Source organism: Lethenteron reissneri, chromosome 15, assembly GCF_015708825.2.
Source record: "Lethenteron reissneri isolate LAM-NWPU_2019-01 chromosome 15, ASM1570882v1, whole genome shotgun sequence".
Taxonomy (NCBI): Eukaryota; Metazoa; Chordata; class Hyperoartia; order Petromyzontiformes; family Petromyzontidae; genus Lethenteron; species Lethenteron reissneri.
The window spans coordinates 12,260,364-12,284,608 of NC_083793.1; the positions used below are offsets into that span (position 1 = coordinate 12,260,364).

Below are 24,245 nucleotides of genomic sequence, written 5' to 3' on the forward strand. Positions count from 1 at the left end.
ATTTGGCGTCTATTCACAAAACAGGCCTGAGAGCTGCGTTAGCGCGGGGGGCTTTGAAAAATCAACAGCAGATGTACTTGGCTTAAGAGGGGTGGGGGTGGCGGTAAAGCCTTCTGGCGCAGGGCCAGAGGCCGCCCGTAATCTGCGCGGGATTGTAATCGTCCTGTCGTGGAGACGGCTCGGCGCAGTCGAACGCGCCGTGACCTGCGTGGGGGCCCGCAATGGAAACACGGAGATGTGCCAAGTGGAGTTGGCGCGACTGGGCTGGCGCGGCGAGTGCCCGGCATCACACAGCGGACACCGCGCGTACCGCACCGCATTGCGTAATACCTGTACCTCACCTGTCTCACGAGTATCACCGCACACGGCACTTAGCACAACACCGCACGCGCACCACACTGGGAGAATCATGCTATATTTTCCACGCCATGGCCGTGGCACAATGAGTTGTCAAACTGCGACCACCGCATCACAATGAATGCAGTATGACCGGGACCATGCCTCACCACACCGCAGGTGGCACACGGAAACTACCATAATATAAGCACTGCACCTAAGTCTGGAAAACCACACCTCACCCACCACACCTCGCCCACCACACCTCGCCAAATCCATGGCCACGCTGACACTGACCGCAGTATCCACTGACAACTCCAGTGGCTTCCAGCACAGCAGCCCTCGCCACTCCCTCCCCAACCCACCGCTCACCCCCATGGCCCATTCGTTGTGGTGGTGGTGTCTCTCGGGGATGAGGGGGGGGTCTGTGAAAGGCGTTGTGCGTTATTGATGGCGAATTTGTTTGGACCGGGCCGAGACGGGGCGGACGGATAGATTCGTGGAGGCAAGCTCGCTCATTAATTATGCCGTGGGCGCTGGGAATTCGGAGGAGAGCGGTGGAACTCCCGGGCTGAGAAACCCCCCTTGGGACGTCAATTTGGGAGAAGAAGGAATCTCCTGGGTGTCGGTGGAATTCATCAATTTTCACGAAGCTCGCTTGGACGGCTCCTCAAGATGCGCTGCTGTGTGTTCCCTCGTCTCCCCCCTGCAGTAGCGGGCGCAGAGTCACGGCCGATGTTGACGCCTCCAGGATTGGTGAGGGGTTCGACCGTGAGGTCTCCGCCAGGTTGATTGTTAGAGATGTCTGGGCGCCACGGTGGCTAGGAGATGTTAACTACCCCACCAGGACTGCAGGAGGTCGTGCGTTCGATACCGACCCTGCCGCCTGTATATATATATTAGGAGTTTGCGTGTTCTCCCTGTGGTCACGTGGATTTTTCTCCCGGTCCCTCCGGTTTTTCCCTCCTCAATTAGAAACATGCGCTTAGATTGTCTCCTCTAGTTGAGTTTAGTCTGCCTCATCTGATATCAATGGCGCACCCCTTGGGATCTATGATGTCAAGGGAGAGCTATCAACTCACACCACTTCATACCAAGTATATGCCATTGGCAGCCCACGTGGGAGGCCTGCAATCTCTGTAAGTCACTGTGGATAATATTACAATTCATCATACTCATATATTTATCCAGGAAATCCACGTTGATTGAAGCCTTTTTTACGAGGGTCTTGCTACTTTGGGATGTATGGCCGATGCCAATTATAATGCATGTTTTTTTTTGCGATGGGAGAAACTACAGGACCCCGAAGAAACCCATTGCAAAACAGGGGGAGACCATAGATACTCCACAAAGGCACCCCAGTCGGGAATCGCGCCCAGGCCCTGCTTGCTGCGAGTGTAAACACTACACTGCCACCTGCCTCTCTTCAGTTGAGTCGCCACGGTGGCGAGATGTTAACTGCCTCGCCTGGTATACAGGAAGACATGAGTTCGATACCGACAATGACACCTGCTGTATATTTGGAATTTGCATGGTCTCTCTCCCCGTGGTCATGTGGATTCTTCTCCGGGTCCTCTGGTTTTTCGTTCACATTTAGAAACATGCATTTAGAGTATTTGGCTGGTATTAATTTCCACATGATAAGCCACTTTGTTGAGCTATCATTTATGGTCAGGTCGCTTCTGAAAAAGAGCTGTATAGGTCAGTGCGCTTTTCCTGATAAAGAAAAAAGTTTATAGTTTCCACCTTGAGAAGCGTCCACATTCGCGGGCAGAATTTCATGGGCTCGGAATTTGGGTGTGAGAGGAATCTCTTGGAGCTAGAGTGGGATCTGGGGATCTGAGATCAGGGACTGGGTAATTGGGATCAGGGGTATGGGATCAGAGATTGGTGATGTGGGACCAGAGATTGCGGATCGAGTATCTGGGATCTGATATCAGTGATATGGGAGCCGTGATATGGGATTTTTAAGATGAGGGATCTGGGGATATGGGATCGGAAATTGGTGATCTGGGACCTGGGATTGGGGATCGGGAGTCTTGGATGTGGGATCTGGGATCAGAGATTGGTGGTCTGGGACCTGGAATTGGGGATCAGGAATCTGGGATGTGGAATCAGTGATCTGGGATTTTGGAATCAAAGATTGGGCATTTGTGATCAGGGGTATGGGATCTGGGATCGGAGATTGGTGATCTGGGACCTGGGATGTGGGATTAGGATCTGGGTTCAGGGCTCTGGAAAGGGAGCTCGCAGCCCTGCATCCGTCGGCCTGTGGCGGTGTGAATGTGGCACGGCGTGGGCTGGGCGTGTGCTACTGCGCTCTTTCCCCGTGTCATGCAATCCACTCCCGGATGAAGGTCTCCCTTACGGCTTTCTGGTCGTGGAGGCTGTTTGACCGTACTTCACTCCCGCTGGTTCAGTGTGGGTTAATGACTGGAGAATCAAGGAGACCGGCTCAGATATCGTTCCCCACCGACGGTGGACGTGGCCAGGAATCGAACTTGGGAATGCTGGGCTCGGAGCGCAATGCGCTAAGCGCTGCCCTGCCGCTCCACCCCTGCACCACAGGGAGATTAGCACAGTTGGCTACATGCGGTGCGAAAGAAGTTTAACACACACACGCATTATACATATCTGAGGTTTAAGCGTTAGGTACAATCTCACGCGAGTCACCGTTATCGGCGAGCGTGAGAGAGACGTTGCACTCCTGGTGACCCCTCGGCTCGTTAATACAAAAACTTGATGAATGAGTGAGTGCTTGGTGTCTACCACCTCACGCGCTCGTTCGCTCAATCGATCCTCGCTTTGTACGGCACCCTTCACCAAAAGGTTCTCCTCCAGGCGCTTGTGCGGAAGCGTTAAATAAATAAATCGACCATGAGTAAATGGTGGCATCAGAGGAAAACGGAAAAAAATGGTTCGTGTCGAAGCACCGTGAGACGTGGAAATCACTCGCTCATAACGAGCTCATCAAGAGGCAGCGACAGATCACCAGAGTCGTCAACGCCGCATCGCACGGCCGCTTCACAGCCTTCAAAAGCATTGGCCGCACAGAGCAAAGGGCTCCCGGACAGATCGTGGCCACTCCGTCCACAGAGCGGGTGCGAATGCTCGAGACTCATACGAGGCGACTGCTCTGCCACCTGCCCACTCTCTCTAGCGGCGAGCGTGGGCTGCATCCTGTGCCCTGCGAGGCCGACTCGGAGCGTGTGGAGCCAACGATTCCCGTGGGCCCGGGCGACACCGGCCATACGTAAGAGCCGCCGGAGACTGACTCTGGCGTGGGCGCAAAGTGCCATCGCCGCCAAAGTTAACGCACGGGGGCTCCGGCAATGCGACGGGTGGCGATGGGGTTGGAGACGCTCGGAGCTTTTGCTGTGATAGACAGAGGTGGGCAGAGGCGGACGTACAATGGCTCCGGCGTTGTCACCGACAAATTATTCGGCCTACGATTCGGAGATCAAAGCCATCGCAGCGGCACGGGAAAAGAAAAAAAAACATCACAGATTTACACGACTCCAGCTGACACACAAAAATAACCCCTGAAAACAAAACACACGAATCTCAAATCCGAAATAAGCCGCGGGAAAATCCACACAAATGTTTCATCTGTCGCTACCGGGGGGGTGGGGGGGAGGAGGAAGCAGCGACATACGCCACGAACACGAGCGATGCTCGTACGCCGATCGTGGGGTACCGTGCGGCCCCCAGCCGTGCGCCCACCATCACGGCGCCCAATTAAATATTGCCGGGGAGCGGCTGGCAGCGAAGGTGTCTCTCTCTCGTGGGGCTCATTACAGCACTCATGGCGCTGCCTGTTCGCGTCTCGCCGTTTAGCGGCGGCTTGCAATAGGCCTCTCCTGTTTACACGGCCCGCTACCCGTGTTTCCGCCCCCCCGCGCCACCTCTCTCCCGGGTTTAACCGATTCTCTCTCGTCCGTGCCGCTCGCTCAACGACCCGTGTGATTTTTGGTGAACGCGCGCATGCCGGCGCTCGCGGCCCCCCACCCGCCGACCGGAGTTTTTCGCCGATTCTTCGGCGAGTCCGTCACACGCTCGCACGCGCCTGACGACTTCTTCGAATGTGCCCCGACGTGGACAGCAGCGCGGGGTTGAACCTCGTGCATGCCCCACGCCACTCCGGCTGAAACCTACGCGCACTCTCTCCACGTCATACATCGATACGTGGAGAGAGCGTGCGGTGCGTCACGTGCTTCACACACGGCGATCGCCCCGTGCAGGCGCCATCCGGCGGGCTCGCGTCTGCCCGGTTTCTGAGACTTGACAACATCGGGGCCCTGTCCCTTGGGTGATTTTGGTCATGTCTCCTCTCTCTCTCTCTTCAGGCACTCTCCCTCTCTTTGTAATGAATTTTGATAACTACTGTATGGGACGAGATACATTGCTTGACTGGTCCCTGGAGCCTAGTTAAAGGAGCTAAAGAGGAATCCGTACAAACGCAGCAAGTGTAAGAGGAAGAAAGAGCCTTTTAATGCAAAACAATTATCGGCGCTGCCACTTCCTCGCGATAAAACAACGCTTAAATACATAACCAATTATAACATGAAAACAACAACAACCAGGGAAGTGGCTGATGCCACCACTTCCAAGAGGATTCATAAAACCAACAAACATTGCACAAGCCATCACCATGAAACGCTCTCCAGCTGCGTAGCGACGAGCGCTTGAATACGCGGCGTTAACCCTCGCAGCGACGCTCTGGTAGCGTCGAGCTGGCAGCACCGAGCTGTTGCTGCTGCTTCTGGTTGTACCGTTGCTGCTGGTGCTGCTGTTTGTGCTGCTACTGTTGCTACTGTTATTGCTGGTGCTGCTGTTGCTGCTAGTGCTACTGGTTGTGCTTCTACTGTTGCTGCTGCTGCTGGTGCTACTGTTGCTGCTGGTGCTGCTGCTTCTGGTTGTACCGTTGCTGCTGGTGCTGCTGGTTGTGCTGCTACTGTTGCTACTGTTATTGCTGGTGCTGCTGTTGCTGCTGGTTGTGCTGCTACTGTTGCTGCTGCTGGTGCTACTGTTGCTGCTGCTGTTGCTGCTGGTTGTGGTGCTACTATTACTGCTGCTGCTGGTGCTACTGTTGCTGCTGGTTGTGCTGCTACTGTTGCTGCTGCTGATGCTGCTGGTTGTGTTGCTACTATTACTGCTGCTGCTGTTGCTGCTACTGTTGCTGCTGGTTGTGCTGCTACTGTTGCTGCTGCTGATGCTGCTGGTTGTGTTGCTACTATTACTGCTGCTGCTGTTGCTACTACTGTTGCTGCTGGTTGTGCTGCTACTGTTGCTGCTGCTGATGCTGCTGGTTGTGTTGCTACTATTACTGCTGCTGCTGTTGCTGCTACTGTTGCTGCTGGTTGTGCTGCTACTGTTGCTGCTGCTGGTGCTACTGTTGCTGCTGCTGGTGCTACTGTTGCTGCTGCTGTTGCTGCTGTTGCTGCTGCTGGTGCTACTGTTGCTGCTGCTGGTGCTGCTGGTTGTGCTGCTACTGTTGCTGCTGCTGGTGCTGCTGTTGCTGCTGCTGGTGCTACTGTTGCTGCTGCTGGTGCTGCTGTTGCTGCTGCTGGTGCTGCTGGTTGTGCTGCTACTGTTGCTGCTGCTGGTGCTACTGTTGCTGCTGGTGCTGCTGATGCTGCTGCTGGTGGTTGTGCTGCTGCTGGTGCTGCTGCTGGTGGTTGTGCAGCTGATGGTGCTTGTTCTGTGGGTACCGCTGCTGTTGCTGCCGCTGTGTGTCAGCTCGCCGATTGCGTGCGTTCGAGTCGTGGCGCTCGGTGTTGTTCAGCATCGATGTTCCGACATTCCGCTCCACGGGCCCCGGAGCTTCTTCAGCGGGGGGGGGGGGGGGGGACTTGGAGAATTCAGCTCCCAGCATGCAGAGCGAAACGTCGGATAATCGTGCTGAACAACGCGCGGTGCGATCACTGCGCGTTTATCGGTATAAGTCCAGAGGTCCCGCCGGTTTGATCCATTTCCGGGCGAGGCAGAGTTGAAACGACGGGTCCTCCGGTCCCCCCCCCCCCCCCCATATTTAGAATCAACACGCGTTTAGAGTATTTGGCTGCTATAAATTTGCACGAGATAAGCCACTTTGTTGAGCTATCAGTTGGGGCCAGGTCGCTTCTGAAAAAGAGCTACATAGCTCAGTGGGCCTTACCTGGTAAAATAATCATCGTTTAGTTTAGTCTCTGCCTGCTGTTGTGTTCTAGATATTGTCAACAGCTGCCTAACAGCTGCAGTGTGACAGCTGTAGTGGTGACTGCTGTAGGGTGACAGCTGTAGTGTGACAGCTGTAGTGTGACAGCTGTTGTGGTGACAGCTGTAGTGGTGACAGCTGTAGTGTGACAGCTGTAGTGGTGACAGCTGTAGTGGTGACAGCTGTAGTGTGACAGCTATAGTGTGACAGCTGTTGTGGTGACATCTGTAGTGTGACAGCTGTAGTGGTGACAGTTGTAGTGGTGACAGCTGTAGTGTGACAGCTATAGTGTGACAGCTGTTGTGGTGACAGCTGTAGTGTGACAGCTGTAGTGGTGACAGCTGTAGTGGTGACAGCTGTAGTGTGACAGCTGTAGTGTGACAGCTGCTGTGTGACAGCTGTAGTGTGACAGCTGTAGTGGTGACTGCTGTAGGGTGACAGCTGTAGTGTGACAGCTGTTGTGGTGACAGCTGTAGTGGTGACAGCTGTAGTGTGACGGCTGTAGTGGTGACAGCTGTAGTGGTGACAGCTGTAGTGTGACAGCTATAGTGTGACAGCTGTAGTGGTGACAGCAGTAGTGTGACAGCTGTAGTGGTGACAGTTGTAGTGTGACAGCTGCTGTGTGACAGCTGTAGTGTGACAGCTGTAGTGGTGACAGCTGTAGTGGTGACAGCTGTAGTGTGACAGCTGCTGTGTGACAGCTGTAGTGTGACAGCTGTAGTGTGACAACTGTAGTGGTGACAACTGTAGTGGTGACAGCTGTAGTGTGACAGCAATAGTGTGACAGCTGTTGTGGTGACAGCTGTAGTGTGACAGTTGTAGTGTGACAGTTGTAGTGGTGACAGCTGTAGTGTGACAGCTGTAGTGTGACAACTGTAGTGTGACAGCTGTAGTGTGACAACTGTAGTGGTGACAACTGTAGTGGTGACAGCTGTAGTGTGACAGCAATAGTGTGACAGCTATTGTGGTGACAGCTGTAGTGTGACAGTTGTAGTGTGACAGTTGTAGTGGTGACAGCTGTAGTGTGACAGCTGTAGTGTGACAGCTGCTGTGTGACAGCTGTAGTGTGACAGCTATAGTGTGACAGCAGTAGTGTGACAGTTGTAGTGGTGACAGCTGTAGTGTGACAGCTGTAGTTTGACAGCTGCTGTGTGACAGCTGTAGTGGTGACAGCTGTAGTGTGACAGCAGTAGTGTGACAGCTGTAGTGGTGACAGCTGTAGTGGTGACAGCTGCTGTGTGACAGCTGTAGTGTGACAGCTGTAGTGTGACAGCTGCTGTGTGACAGCTGTAGTGTGACAGCTGCTGTGTGACAGCTGCTGTGTGACAGCTGCTGCGTGACAGCTGTAGTTGTGACAGCTGTAGTGGTGACAGCTGTAGTGTGACAACTGTAGTGGTGACAGCTATAGTGTGACAACTGTTGTGGTGACAGCTGTAGTGGTGACAGCTGTAGTGTGACAACTGTAGTGGTGACAGCTATAGTGTGACAACTGTTGTGGTGACAGCTGCTGTGTGACAGCTGTAGTGTGACAGCTATAATGTGACAGCTGTAGTGGTGACAGCTGTAGTGTGACAGCTGTAGTGGTGACAGCTGTAGTGTGACAGCTGCTGTGTGACAGCTGTAGTGTGACAGCTGTAGTGTGACAGCTGTTGTGAATCAGCTGTTGTATTTCTTACCTGAGCCGAGGTGGAAGCGGATTGGCCGAGTGGAGGGGCCCAGCAGGTCGCCCTGGCACACAGCCTGCACCCTCACCAGGTAGGTGATGCCGGCCGACACGTTCTGCCACAGCAGGCTCTGCGCCACACACCACACAGAAGTAGTCAGCGACAGCGTCTCGTAAGCACTCGCGCACGCTACCCACGGCGCGAACGGCCGAGCCATTCCTATCCGCAAAACCACCGTCACTGGAGCTCGGATGACACTTCATGTGGAGAGGAAGAATATCTCAATCTCGCGGAAGTTGGGAGGACTAGGGTACACACGCGACCGGAGTATAATTCTTACGACTAAGCAACGACAAAAAACTGAGCTTTTAACGTCCCAGCAAGAATCCCAGATTCCCAGGATGGCAGCAAGAGGACGGACCCTGGGGACACCAGGAAAGTGAAATGGGGACGCGTGGTGCGATGTGTGGAGCGACACACGGAGTGACGCGTGGAGTGATGTGTGGAGTGACGCGTGGAGCGACACACGGAGTGACGCGTGGAGTGACACGTAGAGTGACGTGTGGATCAAGGCCAGGACCCCGAGCGGCCGATGGAGGCCGCGAGGCGCCACGCTCTGCTATGGCCGCGCCGGGCGACTTCCCCCGCATGCCCGGCGCACTCAGCGCCGCCACTCTCCCCCTCCATCACAGCGCGACAGCTTCCCTGCGTGGGGTCCGCCCGTGTTGGTTTAGTGCTGCATAATGTCACCTACGTTTTTATTTATTTCCACAAATGTATGACGTTCCGCTGGCACTGGCAGTGCACGCGTGCTGCGTGAGTGGTGGCGTAGCGGTTAGCGCGCTGCGCTACGAACCCGGCGACCCGAGTTCGATTCCCACTCACGGCCAACACCGGTAACGATTATCTGAACCGGTCCTGGGCCTCCTCCCCAACTTCAACTCAGTCTCAAATGAGTACCCGATGCGGTGTGTAAACATTGCCACTGGGGAGACAAAGGCGATCGGGCGTGGTGCTGGCCACCCACCCCCTCGTGTGCCGTGCCGGCCTTCATTCAGTGCTCGCTAGCAGCACTTGCTCCTACAGTCTGTTAAGGCTACACGGGGAATCTTTGTCCATGTTGTGTGTTTGTGTCCTTTTCGGGATTTAAAGCGACCGTGATCGTCGCTGTCATCGTCAGGGGTCCATCGAACGTTTCCACGTCACCGCGGTTTGGCACACAGCGTCGCGTCCAGGCGAGGGGTGTCGCACCGGGAGGCTCGTTCCCATTCAGGAGACGCGTCGGGCCCGCGTATTTTTGTTTCTCTATTTTAAGCCACCCTTAGAATAAAATGTTTTTCCAACCCATATTTCATTGCATTGCGTGCAAAGTGCCCTGGGGACAGCCTGGCGTGAAGGGCGTTCTATCAAACACGAAAACTCTAATGACTGCCCCTTCAAGTCATCCGCGTTGCGCTCCGTTTACTGGCGGGACGGAGAGCTGTAGTGGAGCGACGCACGAGGGTTCGGGGCGCAGGGTGAGGCGGCCACCTCCCCTGCTGGCGGTGGGAAAACAAACAGAAGGCAAAAACCAAATAACTCTTGAGAGAAATATTAAATATTTACACCTAATTCACTTTCTACTGGTTGGGTGTGGTGGTGGGGGGGTTGCCAGCAAGTGCTCCAAGGCACTAAATTAAGTTTTTTTTTCCCCCACTCCGTTTTTATTTCCTTCGCAAACACGCCGAAGAGAGAGAGAGAGAAAATAAACCCTAACCCAGCGTAACAAAATAAAATGGCTGATCTCATGGCTTCCGCTGCTGTGAATCAAATTTACAAAATTTGCTGTCCGAACGAATGTGCGGGTCGAGTGAAATATTGGAAGAGAACTCTCGGGGCCAGGACGGCCGCTGAGGCTTGGATCGCCCGCTACGACCCCCCCCCAACCCGGGCACCCCCACCACCCAAGACAAAGATCCCCCGTATAGTCTTAACAGACTGTTGGGCCAAGTGCTGTTAGCGAGTAGCACCTGTGAATGTTGGCACGGCACACGAGGGGGCGGTGGCCAGCACCACACCCGACCCCTTTGGCTCCCCAGTGACGATGTTTACACACCAGGCCCAGGACCGGTTCAGGTTATCGTCACTGGTGTTGGCAACCGTGAGCAGGAATCCAACTCGGTTCGCCGGGTTCATAGCACAGCGCGCCAACCTCCCCACACCGTGTCAGCCACCAGCTTCGTTCCCTCACACCCACTAACAGCCCCCCCACCGCCGCCCCAGATTCTCACGCGATAACGGGTCTGACAGCCGCGGCCTCATTTCTGATGACCGCACAAAAAGCACGGACAGCGGCACGGAGGAGGAGAAACGCCGCGGACACGGCGGCTGTGAACAACGCGGCGCGAATCGAATTATGCGGCGTTGGAGTAGCGCGGCGGCTCCGCTCGCAAAGTTAGCTCGAGGACGTTATTCAACCGCATGAACCCGGCCCGCAATTGTCATGATGGCGAAGCTCACTAATCTGACAGGTTTGCCTGCTTGCATTTTAAAGCTGGTTTAATTTAATCCACTACGGGCACCGCATTATTGTATTCAACAGTGCTGCTGCTCCGCTGCCTCCACACCACCACCACCTCCTCCTCCTCCCGCCCTCCCCCCTCGCCCAGACCGTCGCTCCATCATTCAAGTGGCAGGAGGTCATAACGCAAATTCCACGGTGCTTAAACTGCCTCCCTAAAAAAATTCAGGAAACGAAACGTTAAGAATGCCAGCCGTTCTCCATCTCCGCGCCACGTCGCAGCACGGCGAGAGGAGTTTCAACCACACCGCTGGTTAGCGCGAGTTGGTGAAGGGGGTGGAAGGGCAGGACCGCTTCTGATCTTACTGGGCCACTGATGTTAGGCCGTGGACGGAAAGCGGACACGGGTCACTGGGTTCACAGCGCAGTGCACTAGCCGCTGCCCCACCGCTTCCCCCCGCCCACCCCCCGACCTGAAATATTCCACAACCATGTAAAAAAAAGAATCGCGTGTAAATCCCGCACGAATCATTAAAAATGTCACAAAGATCCAATAAAGCACGGGTAACGCGGTGCTGTGTGTGGGGCGGTGGAGGGGGTGGGGGGTAGGGGGGGTGAGGGGGGATGGAAGGGGGTGTGGGGAGGGCTGCCCCGAGTCTTAAACCGTCCCTCACGTCTCTCCGTCGGGGCCGCTCCCCGTCCGCGTTCGCACGCTGTCTCTCCGCGCTGACGCCTGCCTTTCAAAGCAATTAGGTTATTTTATTGCAATTGCAGGCAATAAATAAATAAAAATAATGGGAAGTTATTATCGTCAAGATGTCACAAAGGCACAGCTGTCAACCCGGGTTTGAAATAAAAAAAATATATAAAAAAACATTTGCGATTAAATTGAACCCGCGCAACTCGTCTGTTTCCCATCGAGCGCGGGGTTGGCCGGCGTTCTGATGCCTCTCGTGACGCGTGCGGCCGCGTGTGGTGTAGCCCAGGTCTCCGCTTAAGCGGGGTAGTGGGAGGGGTGGGAGTTGTAACCTTAATAAAACATTTCTAAGCTGACAACGAAGGCGGCTATTGCCCGGTGATCAAGTCAACCCTGTTGACACGCTCGGCGTTCCGCACGGTGGGACAGCGCCGTGGCGGGTAGCAGAGTCCAGTGATCGGTGGGCCGTTGATGGCTGTGCGTCTCCCCCATTGAGTGGTCGGTAGGCACCCTGCTTGAATCAGAATCGTAGTCAGAAGTTGTATTCCCCACCGAGGAAAGTCCGTAGAGCTAAGAAGCTCTTTTTTTGTCAAGGGCGACCCGGCCAGCAGACGACGTCGCGGCGTTGAGCGTGACGCTGACGCGGGGGGGGAGGGCATTCCGCTCTTTTGCGGATGCCGACCAACGGGATTCGCTAACGTCCACCGCTGCGAAGCGGACGCGGCACTCACTAGGCGCGTTGACACGCACGCCGCGGCAGTCATTCACCGGGGCGGCCACTCGCCCTGAACCGCGAGCCTCTACAACGAGCAGCGACCTCCCGGACAAGCCCAGGCTCGGCTGGGCTGGGCATGGTAGATTTATTATTTGTATAATTTATTATGAAAATTATTTATATGATCATGTTTTAATCTAAGCTAAGCTATTTTCTATTTTACCAGGCAAGGCCCACTGAACTATATAGCTCTTTTTCAGAAGCGACCTGGCCACAAATGATAGCTCAACGAAGTGGCTTGTCATCATCACGTGGAAATGTATAGCATCAACCAAATACCTTACTCCAAAAGCGCGATGTTGATTCTAAATATGGAGGGGAAAACCGGAGGACCCAGAGAAAAATCCACGTTACCACGGGAAGAGAGAGAAACACCGCAAACTCCAAATATACATCCATAATAGAGGTGTTTTTGGGTTAGATCACGTAAATATATAAATGTGTCATTAAAACCCGCCACCACCCGACACAGCCAACTAGTAAGGGCTGTCACAGCAGGTGTCAGGGTCGGCATCGAACTCACGACCTCCTGCATACCAGGCGAGGGAGATAACATCTCGCCACCGCCGCGCCCATCCAACTCGCCGCTGTCCCGTCCCGCACGGAGCAACAACCAGCGCCCGTCCCGTCCACGAGGACGAGTGACCTCACGTCTCCGGGGTCGGCAAGTCGCCCCCGAGCGCTCTGTGCGTCGTGCCGATGACCCCGCGCGAGCCCACAATCTGGAGGGAGGGGAATGGTGGTGGGGGGGGTGGAGGGGAGCCGCTAGGGGGGAAGATGATTCGCGCACGGCTGTTTTGGGTCGTGCAGGTGATGACGGGAGGCATCACGGCGAGGCCGCCCACGCGTGGAGGCATTGTGTGTAACTAGACCGCCACCGCTGCTCTGGAGATTTGAGCCAAGGCCGATTGAAAAAGAGTTTACTTTTTTTAAAGGAGAATATTTACTTGTGTAGACAAGGAGGGATTTAGAGTCTTACAAGCCAGCTGGTCCTTGCTCAGGAAACAAAACTCCTGCTAGGTTATTTTTCACTCTCAGAGTAAAGTTGGACGTGTGTGAATGCATCAGCTGTGTCTGCCCGCCCGCTCGTCCGTCAGGAGCAGGCGGTCACAGTGACTCTTGCAACAGATGATCCGAAACGAATGGGGACTTCGCTGTAGAGATTTGCCACTATTAGGGACTTGCGATGTGTAAAAAAAATACAAATGTTGACCAAAGGATCACCTGCGGAAACTTGGTGAAATATAGAACCCAGTGCTGAGAGAAAGGGGAAATAAAAAAACAACAGTGCTAAAAGGACATACGCACGGTCGAAGGCACTGCAGAATCTATGCGTATGTTGACTGGCCTTCTTCGAGAAGCCAATACATCTGTTGCGTGTTTCCCATCGAAAGACAAAGATGCCGCCCTGATCTCCTGAACAGACCGGTGGGGGCAAGTGCTGTTAGCGAGCAACTCATGAAGGCCGGCACGGCACGCAGCAGCAGGTACTTATTTGAGGCTGAGTCGACCTATGGGAGGCCCAGGACCGGTTCAGATCATCGTCGCTGACATTGGCCGTAAGTGGTAATTGAACTTGGTTCGCCGGGTTCGTAGCGCAGCGCACTAACCGCTCCACCTCCGCTCCAAAGACAAAGACCCCCAATATCGCCTTAAACAGACTGTTGGGCAAGTACTGTCAGCATCTTTGAAGGCCGGCATGGCACACAAGGGTGTGGGTAGCCAGCACCACGCCCGGCCGTCTTTGTCTCCCCAGTGGCGATGTTTACACACCACACTAGGTACTCATTTGAGCCTGAGTCGACATAGGGGAGTCCCAGGACCGGTTCACATAATCGTCACTGGTGATGGCCGTGAGTGGGTTGGCCGGGTTCGTAGCGCAATGCACTAACCGCAGCTCCCCAGCTCTCCGCTATATCAAACACACACACACAGGCACAGCCACGCGAAGCACAGGTCATGTGACTTGTCAGAGACAGAGCCACCCTGCCGCCTCTGTGACCCATCTCGTGCTCACGCGACTAGGTTACGGCTACAGGGTCGGAGTGTCAGAGCCAAAGCTACGCTGAATGACATACAAAATGAAACCTATTTGATGACTGAGCTTTGAGCGAATTACCTGGAATCCAGCAGCTGATAGACCAATTGTCAAGATGACAACGACGATGAAGAGGCCATCACGGAAGCCACCAGCAGGGTTTGTGCGTGGTGGCATGGAGAGGCCAATCATCCAGCAGTGGACAGACCATGTCTCACAATGGTGGTGGTGGTGATGATGGGTTGAGACAACGCGAGCAAGTTCGAGACATCGCGTTGACCGCCTAGGAAGGGTGAGTGGGCTTCGCAGGACGCGACGTGAGAGGAGATGTTTGTTGGTGGTCGAGACGAATTATTTAGCGGCAGCCAAAAGAGGGAAGGAAGGCCTGATGCGACGTCCCCACTGCAGAGATGGAGTGATGGAATCAGCTTGCGTGTGCGGAAGAAGATCAGACGCAGCGCCCCTCCGATTGGCACGGTCGGCTACGCACGGTGCGACAGAAGTTCAACGTACATGCATTGCCGCGTTGCGGCTTGCAGAGGCCTTCATCTGGCAGTGGATAGACCATGTCTCAGTACGACAATTTCGACGATTATTAATTAATGGAGCGGGAGTGGAAGCCGTGGTGTGGCCGGGTCTCTCAGCGCCAGGTGCTGCGGGCCGCTCCTAATGAGAACATTCGTAATCCGGATTAGCGCTCATCATGCCCGCCCCCCCCCCCCCCCCCCCGTCTAAGGCCACAATTAATGATGATTATTGACTTTCTAATCGCATCCTTCTGTGTGTGTACACACTCGGGAACACACGCGTGCACACACACATAGCGGCTTCGCAGTAAGCACAGAGTGTGGGGAAACAAAAGAAACTAATGGGATAAAAAAAAGTCGACCAAATCTAACTGGGTCATCATCGTCGTCGTCATCAGCCATGGTCTATACACTGTTGGATGGAGGAATACACTCCGAGCCATCGCGATCCGTCGCGATCTTTCTCCGCCTCCGTGGTTTGGAGCGGCGTGGCACTGTTGTCCGTGCGCTGTGCTGCGAAGCCGGCCACCCCGGGTTCGATTCCCACCCACGACCAATAAGAGCGATGGCGAATATTTGATCCGGTACTGGGCCTCAAACTAGGTCGACTCAACCTTAAATTAATTATCTGGTGTGGTGTGTAAATACCAGCACTGGGGAGACAAAGGCGGTGCCGGTCTTCATAGGTGCTACTCGCTAACAGCACTTGCCCCAAACAGTCTGTTGAGGCATCACACCGGGGATCTGTGTGTGTGTGTACGTGTGTTGTGTTGTTCTGTTCTTCTCATGACTGGCACTGCAGTTTACCCCGTGACCCACATCCCCCCGCTCCTCCCACCTCTCGCTATGAAACACTCCCCGGTGTTCATTAAGCCGACCAGACGACAGCGGCTGTGATGGGAGTGCAATGTCCCATACATATTCATAGTTATTATTAATATCACCTCATGAATATTAAGAGGCCCGTGCATGAATGTTCAATCAAGAGCGTATGAATATTCATCAATAAATCAAATGCTGCTCGGTTTCATTGTTGATTGAAAGTCCTTATGTCAAACACAAACGCTTTAATTTTTGTGATGTCTCAAAAAAGCCCCGGACATGAAATGCATTTCGCTGTTTGCTTGTAATACACACAAAGCATTCTGTACAGCCCTTTCACTTGTGTACGGGTTGTTTTCGGAGGGCATGCTAATGGTCCGAGTGAAATGCACAGCGGAGCCGCATTTACGCAGAGATGCGTGCCGAGATGAAAGCGATCCCAGCCCAGCTGTGGGATGTTGTGTGGGCTTACCGCTGCCCCCCACCAGCCCTCCTTCCCACCATTCAGCCGTCCCCGCAGCCCACCAGTCAGCCAATCCCCCCAGTCCACCAGCGCACCAGCCAGCCCACCTGCCATTCAGCCCGCCCGCCTGACTCCTAACAACTGAAACGTTCTGTGGCCACACTGGGGTGACAAGGTGATGGCACAGTGGCGGCACTCGTGCCTCGAAGCAGGAAGCACCTGGGTATGATTCTTGATTCGGGTGCTTTCGTAATATCCTGCAAGAGTTTCCTTTGCATTTAGATGCTGTACGGATTGCAGCGATATCGCCAGGGTGTGCGTGGATGGCGTTGACGCGTTTGATGGTTTGGGCTTTACCACAGTCGCAGATTGGTGAATCTTCAATTTTAAATGTATGGAACATGTACGAGACATATCTGCCATGCTGCGTGCAAGCACGGTCCAGTGTGGTCCACAGCCGTCGTAAGAGAGAGAAAATCTTGGCACGTCCACGGTGCGGTCCTGAATGTGTAATTATTGTGTAGTAACTGGTATCAACCAAACAAACCAAATCCTGAAAAAGTAGATGTATATTACTCAATTTTGATTACACAAATGAGTCTTGAGGCTCACTGAGGCTTTCCTGGGTAAAATAAGGGGCAGGTCAGGGTGCCACTGTGGCCTGCTCTACAGGAGGTCGTGGGTTGGATCTTGACCCTGACCCTGCTGCTGCTGTATATTTGGAGTGTGCGTGTATCTCTCCCCGTGGTCGCATGGATTTTCTTCGGGTCCTCCGTTTTTTCTTTCTACGTTTAGAATCATGTGTTTAGAATATTTGGCTCCAATAAATTTCCACCTGACAAGCCAGGTCGCTTCATAAAAAGAGCTTTGTAGTTCAGCGGGCCTTACATGGTAAAATAGAAATGGCTTAGTTTAGTTTAAATAATATTAATTAAAATTTATATAAATAATAAATCTACCATGCCCAGCCCAGCCGAGCCTGGGCTTGTCCGGGAGGTCGCTGATCGTTGTAGAGGCTCGCGGTTCAGGGCGAGTGGCCGCCCCGGTGAATGACTTCCGCGGCGTGCGTGTCAACGCGCCTAGTGAGTGCCGCGTCCGCTTCGCAGCGGTGGACGTTAGCGAATCCCGTTGGTCGGCATCCGCATGAGAGCGGAATCCCCCCCCCCCCCCCCCCCCGCGTCAGCGTCACGCTCAACGCCGCGACGTCGTCTGCTGGCCGGGTCGCCCTTGACAAAAAAAGAGCTTCTTAGCTCTACGGACTTTCCTCGGTGGGGAATACAACTTCTGACTACGATTCTGATTCAAGCAGGGTGCCTACCGACCACTCAATGGGGGAGACGCACAGCCATCAACGGCCCACCGCCCGGGAACCGCGGTGCCGTCCCGTGGCGCAGAAAGCCGAGCGTGCCAACGGGGTTGACTTGATCACCTTTATGGTTGAATCGCACAGCTGGCGCGCTTTTTGTTCCTCTTTAAATCTCGAGCCGCGATGCCTTGCAGGTTCTTAGGCTTTCAGTGTCACCCGACGCAAGGTACCTACCCTTGCAGCGCGAGTTTTACGAACCCCGTAGCTCCGCGACCCACACGATAAGCAGCTCACTCATCGACCGCACGGCGAGCGCGACGACCTCGCACATCCATCGCGCTGTCAATTACTCCTCAAAAATGCCATCGAGCAAAGCACCGATTGGATGCTAAATAGCTGTCTACTTACAACTTTAAATCTCGAGCTCGTTAGTTCATAAGTATTGTGCAAGAAAGATAACGTATTCAAGGGCGAATAAAACACGCAACGGTGGTCACGAAGATGAAATTAGCACCGACATCATCATCATTGTCAGCGACGATCAATCCATTGCTGGATGAAGGCCTCGCCTGGTATCCAGGAGGTCGTGGCTTGGATTCCGACCCTGACGCCTACTGTATATTTGGAGTTTGCATACTCTCCCCGAGGTCGCATGGATTTTTTTCCGGGTCCTCTGGTTTTTCCCTCCAAATTTAGAATCATGCGTTTGGAGTATTTGGTTCTATAAACGTCCACATGATGAGCCACTTTGTTGAGCTATCATTTGTGGCCAGGTCGTTTCTAAAAAAGAGCTATGTAGCTCAGTGGGCCTTACCTGGTACAATAATAGTAATCTGTTTGATCCTGCATGCGAGGGTATGGTCCACATAGCCCGTGATGCTCACGTGGCTTTAATCGCTCCGTCTCCTCGGTGCACATCCTTTGATGGATGTGCTCCGTTCCTTGGCTGCCACTCCGTTGTACGTCTCGACCGGCGTCCCTCGGGGCAAGTCCCGCTCAGCTTTTACACGCGCTCAGAGCTGCGTAGCGAACCCAGCATCCCTTCTCCAATCTGTGTGCTCCTCTCTCTGCTTCTTGGCGTAAATTCCAAGCGTGCGATAAAATAAGAAATTAAAATCGTTAATTTTTTTGCTTAAGGGCCTCGCTTAAACCGCCGTTCGCCATTTTAACCAAACAGAGGTCACGGTAAAAAAAACGCACAACTGGAGTGAAAAATGAACGAGACTCACAGCGTACAGCCCTCCTCCCCCCCCCCCCCCCCCCCCCCGCTGGCCGTGGGGTGTGATCTCACCGTCCTTCACCGCGCTGCTCACCGCTGGTGAGCGAAGGTGGGGGAGCATAGCGCTGGACAACGATGGATTTTGCTGCACCGCCATCCGATGGCAGCAGTGTCGCGGCCACAGCGGCCTGTACACAGCAGCTGTAACACCGCTAACGCATGTTCTTTATGCATGGCGGTGGCCGCCCATTCAAGCGGTGACCGGCCTCGAAACCTCTTAGCTTGGGAGATCCGCGCATAGCGGGGGAGGGGGTGGGTGATGTTGCCATCGGCGAGCTAACATCCACTCGAGGGATTGTGAATAGGAGCTCGGCCCAAGAGGGAGCCCTTAGCGCCAGAGGATGCTCGCACACAATGTATGCCACACCACACGGAGTGTCGCTCGCACACTCACACTTGCACTCACCGTCGACTCACACTCTCCCGCATTCACACTCATTTACACTCATTTACACTGGCGGCGCTCACTCACGCACGCATTCCCACGCAGACCCTCAACAAAGAATGCTCACCGTGAACAAAACATTTGCAAAGACAAAGATCCTCCCCCCCCATATAGCCTTAACAGCCTGTTGGGGAAAGGGCCGTTAGCAAGTAGCAGCTATGAAGGCCGGCACAGCACACGAGGGGGTGGGTGGCCAGCACCATGCCCGACTGCCTTTGTCTCCCTAGTGGAGATGTTTTCACACACTAAAACAGGTACTCATTTGAGGCTGAGTCGACCTCGGGGAGGCCCAGTACCGGTTCAGATACTCGTCACTGCTGTTGACTGTGAGCGGGAATCAAACTCGCCGGGATCGTAGCGCAGCACTAACCGCTACACTACCGCTCCCCAGACACACACTCACATACACTCACACACACAAAACAAACACACTGACTCACACACACGCACACGCAGGGACTGTGAGTGCAGAGCCGAGGATGATAAAAGGGAGAGAGGCAGAGGTGAGAGGAGAGGGTAGAGCAAAGCAAAACCTTCGGCTGACTCCCATGTGGTGAAATGTCACGCGTAAAACACACAAGTAACGGCGCACATGCACATACAAAGAGAAAGATCCCCTGTGTAGCCTTAACCGACTGTTGGGGCAAGTGCTGTTGGCGAGCACCTATGAAGGCCAGCATGGCACACAATGGGGTGGGTGGCCAGCAAATATGCCCAGACATCTTGTCTTCCCAGTGGCGATGTTTACACACCGCAACAGGTCCTCATTTGAGGCTGAGTCGACCTAGGGGAGGCCCATGACCGGTTCAGATAATCGTCACTGGTATTGGCCGTGAGCGGGAATCGAAATTAGATCGCCCGGTTCGTAGCACAGTGCACTAACCACTGCACTACCTCTCCGCACATACAACAACAACCCGCCATTCGCCACTAAGTGGCGGTGATGTCACCACGACGCTTGTGCCAGGCCATGTGCACCTTGAGGCCACGTGAAGTGTCGAACGCCCGCTGGTAGGTCACGGGGCAGACCCAGGTACTACGGGTCGACTGACCGAGATGACCGAGATGACTGGCTGATGCACCACCTGTGCCCCCTACTGTACCAACTTGCTGTGCTTTAGCCACCTGGCGCTCCGCTCGTTGTTGTGAGCATCGCTCCTCCGCCCTCCATTGTTGTTGGAGGGCGACTGCCTCCAACTGCCCAGTAGCGTCCTTCACGAGCCTCCTCCACAGAGGCCGATCTTGACACTGCTGGTACCAGTCATTGGCAAGTCCACTCAGCTCCACGTCCTCCTGTACCACATCACGCCATCTCTTCTCTAGCCCATACCGCGCCCGTTTAGCCCCCTCGATCCGGCCGAACAAAAGCTGTTTAGGCATGCGGTGGCTGGGCATGCGGGCTACATGACCCAGCCAATGCAGCCTTGCCTGCCGGAGGAGCTCACCGATGGGACTTTGCCCAGATCTTGCAAGGATTTGTGAGCTCCTCACACAATCCAGCCTGGTTAAACTCAGGATGGATCGTAGGCAGGCCAGCCTAAATGTTTCCAACCGGCGAAGATGCTCCATTAGGGAGGTCCAGGACCTCCTGAATACCACAGAGATCCAGGCAGTACCGGTCCAGCTCCCGACAGAGGAGTGGCAGCCTCTCCTCCGCAGTGAGCGTTCGAACATTCCACATGGCCACACGTAGTGGTTTTTTGTTGTTTCTGGAGGAGCCCCGAGGATAAGGATTCAGTCTCCTGGCTCCGCCAAATGGGGTTTGGCCAAGAGACGTCATAGACGCCTGTACCCCCGGGGCCTCCGGCAAAAGCTTATTAATTACATTTTTCAGACGTGGTTTAGTGGTAATTAATTGAAGGTGGAGGGGTTATCAGCCCCTCGCACCCATCTAGAGCCCCCATTTGGCCGCTGTGGTAGTTACAAACGCCATGAGGGGAAAGGCCAATTTAAATTGGCCCTCCCCCCAAGGCACTGCCCACCACAGCGTTGCCGTCCAGCACCACGAGGAGGTAGGAGGTTGTGTTTGCACGCACACACACACGTACACATGCACACTGCCAGATTAAGCTAGGGAGGGGCCTGTAGCATATGTTATAAAAGGGCCCTAAATAAATAAATAAAATTTTCATTTTAACACATTTTTTACTTGCACAGTAAAGTAATTGTATTTTTTGTATTTGCTATACAGCCATATAATACGACAAATCGCTAAACTTAAACACCCAGTCGTTCATAAAAGTTGAAGGCCGTATAGTACTATAGTAATAGAGCAAGTGCAGAACCACTGAACCGGAATTGATAGCTTGAAAGCATTTAGCGCGGGGCCCTTGAAAATGCTGCTTTTGCTACTAGGATAATCTGGCACTGCATACAAACACAAACACAGGGAACACTAACTAAATGTATGGTTCAAAAATCAAGACTGTTAATGAAGAAAAAATCCTATCATCACACGTGAATGATAGCGCAGGCTGGAAATGCGTGTAAACAGCACACTGCCTCTGTGTATTATGCGAAAAACGATGTATTTTTTCCAGATAAAGCCCACTGAGCTACGTAGCGCTTTTTCAGGCCACAAATAATAGCTCAACGAAGTGGCTTATCATCACATGGAAATTGATAGCAGCCAAATACTCTCAACGTGTGCCGTTGATTTTAGATGTGGAGGGAAAACCGGAGGACCCGGAGAAAAATCCATGCGACCACAGAGAGAAACACATGCAAACTCCAAATAAACATGCGTAAGAGTCGGGCTTGAACCCACGACCTCCTGTATACAAGGCGAGGTAGTTAACATCTCCTAGCCACCATGGTGCCCAAAATCATCCTGGAAAACGGCACCGCGTTCACATCAAATTTTAAACAAAGCAAATGTTGCCAACTGACAGGCAGCGCAAGAGGACGACAATGCACATTGTCAGGAAATGCTGTGCCAGTTCACGTGGAACGTTGGACCAACGTTGAGCCAAAGTTTGCCTGACGGTTCCTCGTTGGCAAAACGTCGCACGCCCTGGAGGATGTGTGTGCATCTTACACGTGTTGGCACCTCGTTTGACGCGTACGTTTTCTGGGCCAATGTTGTGCGTTTCATCGTTGGATTTTGGGTCAGGCCACGTAGGTATCCAGGCAAATCCTTGCCGTTAAGATACCTCGTTCCCACTTGGTGATTCGGATTTCCTGGAGGACGCTTAGCGCGGGTTTCAAGTGAAACGTTGCGGATCTCATCGCTGCCCAATTCCGGCGGTGAGGGTCGCTCTTCACCTCACCCGGTGAGCGAGCGACAACGAACACGTGTGTGGCTGCGTCGGGGCGGTGGAGGGTCTTGACAACACAAGCCCTCTCCCTCCCTCTGCCCTCTGGCTACGAGTTCACACCGCAAAGGTGGCAGCTCCACTCTCCTCTGTTCGTTCACACATTTCCAAACGGCAGCTCCCCTCCCTCCCAACACTAATCCCACATGTCTCAGTGTCCTCATAGCTATGTGTTCGCGACACTTATCCTAACCCAGCGCGAATGTGAATGCGTGGGTACGCGTGTGTGTACGTTAATCTGTACGCGAGTCAGTGCATGTGTGTGTGTATGCGCCTCACCGTGTCCGTCTCTCCGTGCACGCGTGTGTTTGTGTGCGTCTGTACCTGAGTGCGTCTGTGTAAGTGTCTCTGCACGTGAGTGCGTGTGTGTCTGTACGTGAGTGCGTGTGTACGTGTGTCTGTACATGAATCCGTGAGTGTGCCTGTGTGTGTGTGCCTGTACATGAGTGAGTGCGCGGTGTGTGCATCTCACCGTGTCCATCTCTCCGTACGTGTGTGCGTCTGTACGTGAGTGAGTGCAAGCGCGCGTGTGTGCGTCGTACGGTCTCTGTCTCTCCGTGCGTGCGTGTGTGCCTCTATTATACAGGTTGTTTGGGTTAGATCGCGAAAATATATAAAATGTGTCGTTAAACCCGCCACCACCCGACACAGCCAGCTAGTAAGGGTTGTCACGTAAACAGAACGTGCCAATTCGTCACTAGTACAGCACTAGTGTATAATGTAGTGTATAGTAGTGTATAGTGTAGTGTACTAGTACAGCACTAGTGTATAGTGTAGTGTACTAGTACAGCACTAGCCGCTTGTGTGTTGGAGAGCCAAGCCACAACGTTTACAATCTGAGGACCGTGACGTTTCGCCAGTAATTACAACGAGCAGCATCAGGCGACAGCCAGATTTGTGGAGAAGTCCACCTGTTTCGTTCCTCAAATAGAGGCGTAGATGTACTGCAGTGGGGGGTGGGGTGGCACGTGCCCCCCCCATGAGGTTTATTAGTAATAAATCGGCATCTTGCGACACCCACTGCCACTGTGTAGCATATTATTACATGCCAGGGACTCTATGAGATCATAGGACAATAGTCTGAGTCCATAACTGGCAATAAGTAGCGGCAAAGCAGTTCTATGTGACTCATATAATTGTGCACAGTTGTGTATACAGTACACGACTTCCCTGAAGGCAAACACCTTCAGCGAGCGCGATGCCGATCACACGACGTGGTTCGAATTCGACCCTCGATCGATGGCTGCGCCATCGCCGCACACGCGTCGAATAAAAAGCAAGGGACAAGTCCTTACTTACTAACAACTCCTCTGTCATTTGTCATTGCTGGAGGGGTTGCCCCCCCTACCTGAAAATCCTGGCTCCGCCATTGCGTAGATGTAATGACAACACTTGTGCGCCAACAAGGACACTCAATTGGTTTTGATAATGTTGAAGTTCTGTGCAAAACTAGTTACTATTGGCCAAGACTAATTAGAGGATTTACTGTATCGAAATTGAGAGAAATATATATTTTTAACCATTCGGATAGCTACAGGATAAGTGCTGCTTGGAAGCGAATCATCAAATAATACATTATTTAAATGCATGTCTATACAGGTCACCATACTTCAACAGGGATTGCCGTTGGTACTGCTATTTTAGTTCACACAATCAACAGGAAGTACAAGAACAATGGGCTCGCATAATGTTCGCCGATTACCATAAATAACCCAAACGGCAATGGATGCCCAAAGTCATCTTCATGCATTCACTAACTCCCTCCCCCACTTCGCGCAAGAAGAGCACAAACGTGTTGTCATCAAACCTGCGCCTTTATTTAAGGAACGAAAAAGGAGGACTTCTCCACAACTCTGGCTGTCGCCTGATGAAGCTCGTTGCAA

The 24,245-nt window shown here is 53.5% G+C and overlaps 1 protein-coding gene across 2 annotated transcripts in view; it reads right to left on the reverse strand.

Moving 5' to 3' along the window:
• The window catches only part of LOC133342730 (receptor-type tyrosine-protein phosphatase gamma-like), a 166,945-nt gene that overhangs the window by 83,735 nt on the left and 58,965 nt on the right, over positions 1 to 24,245 (reverse strand). For both annotated transcript variants that reach the window (XM_061552071.1, XM_061552070.1), the window contains exon 6: positions 8,209 to 8,326. In XM_061552071.1, the coding sequence (XP_061408055.1) occupies positions 8,209 to 8,326 (118 nt within the window). The remainder of the gene's footprint in view (positions 1 to 8,208; positions 8,327 to 24,245) is intronic.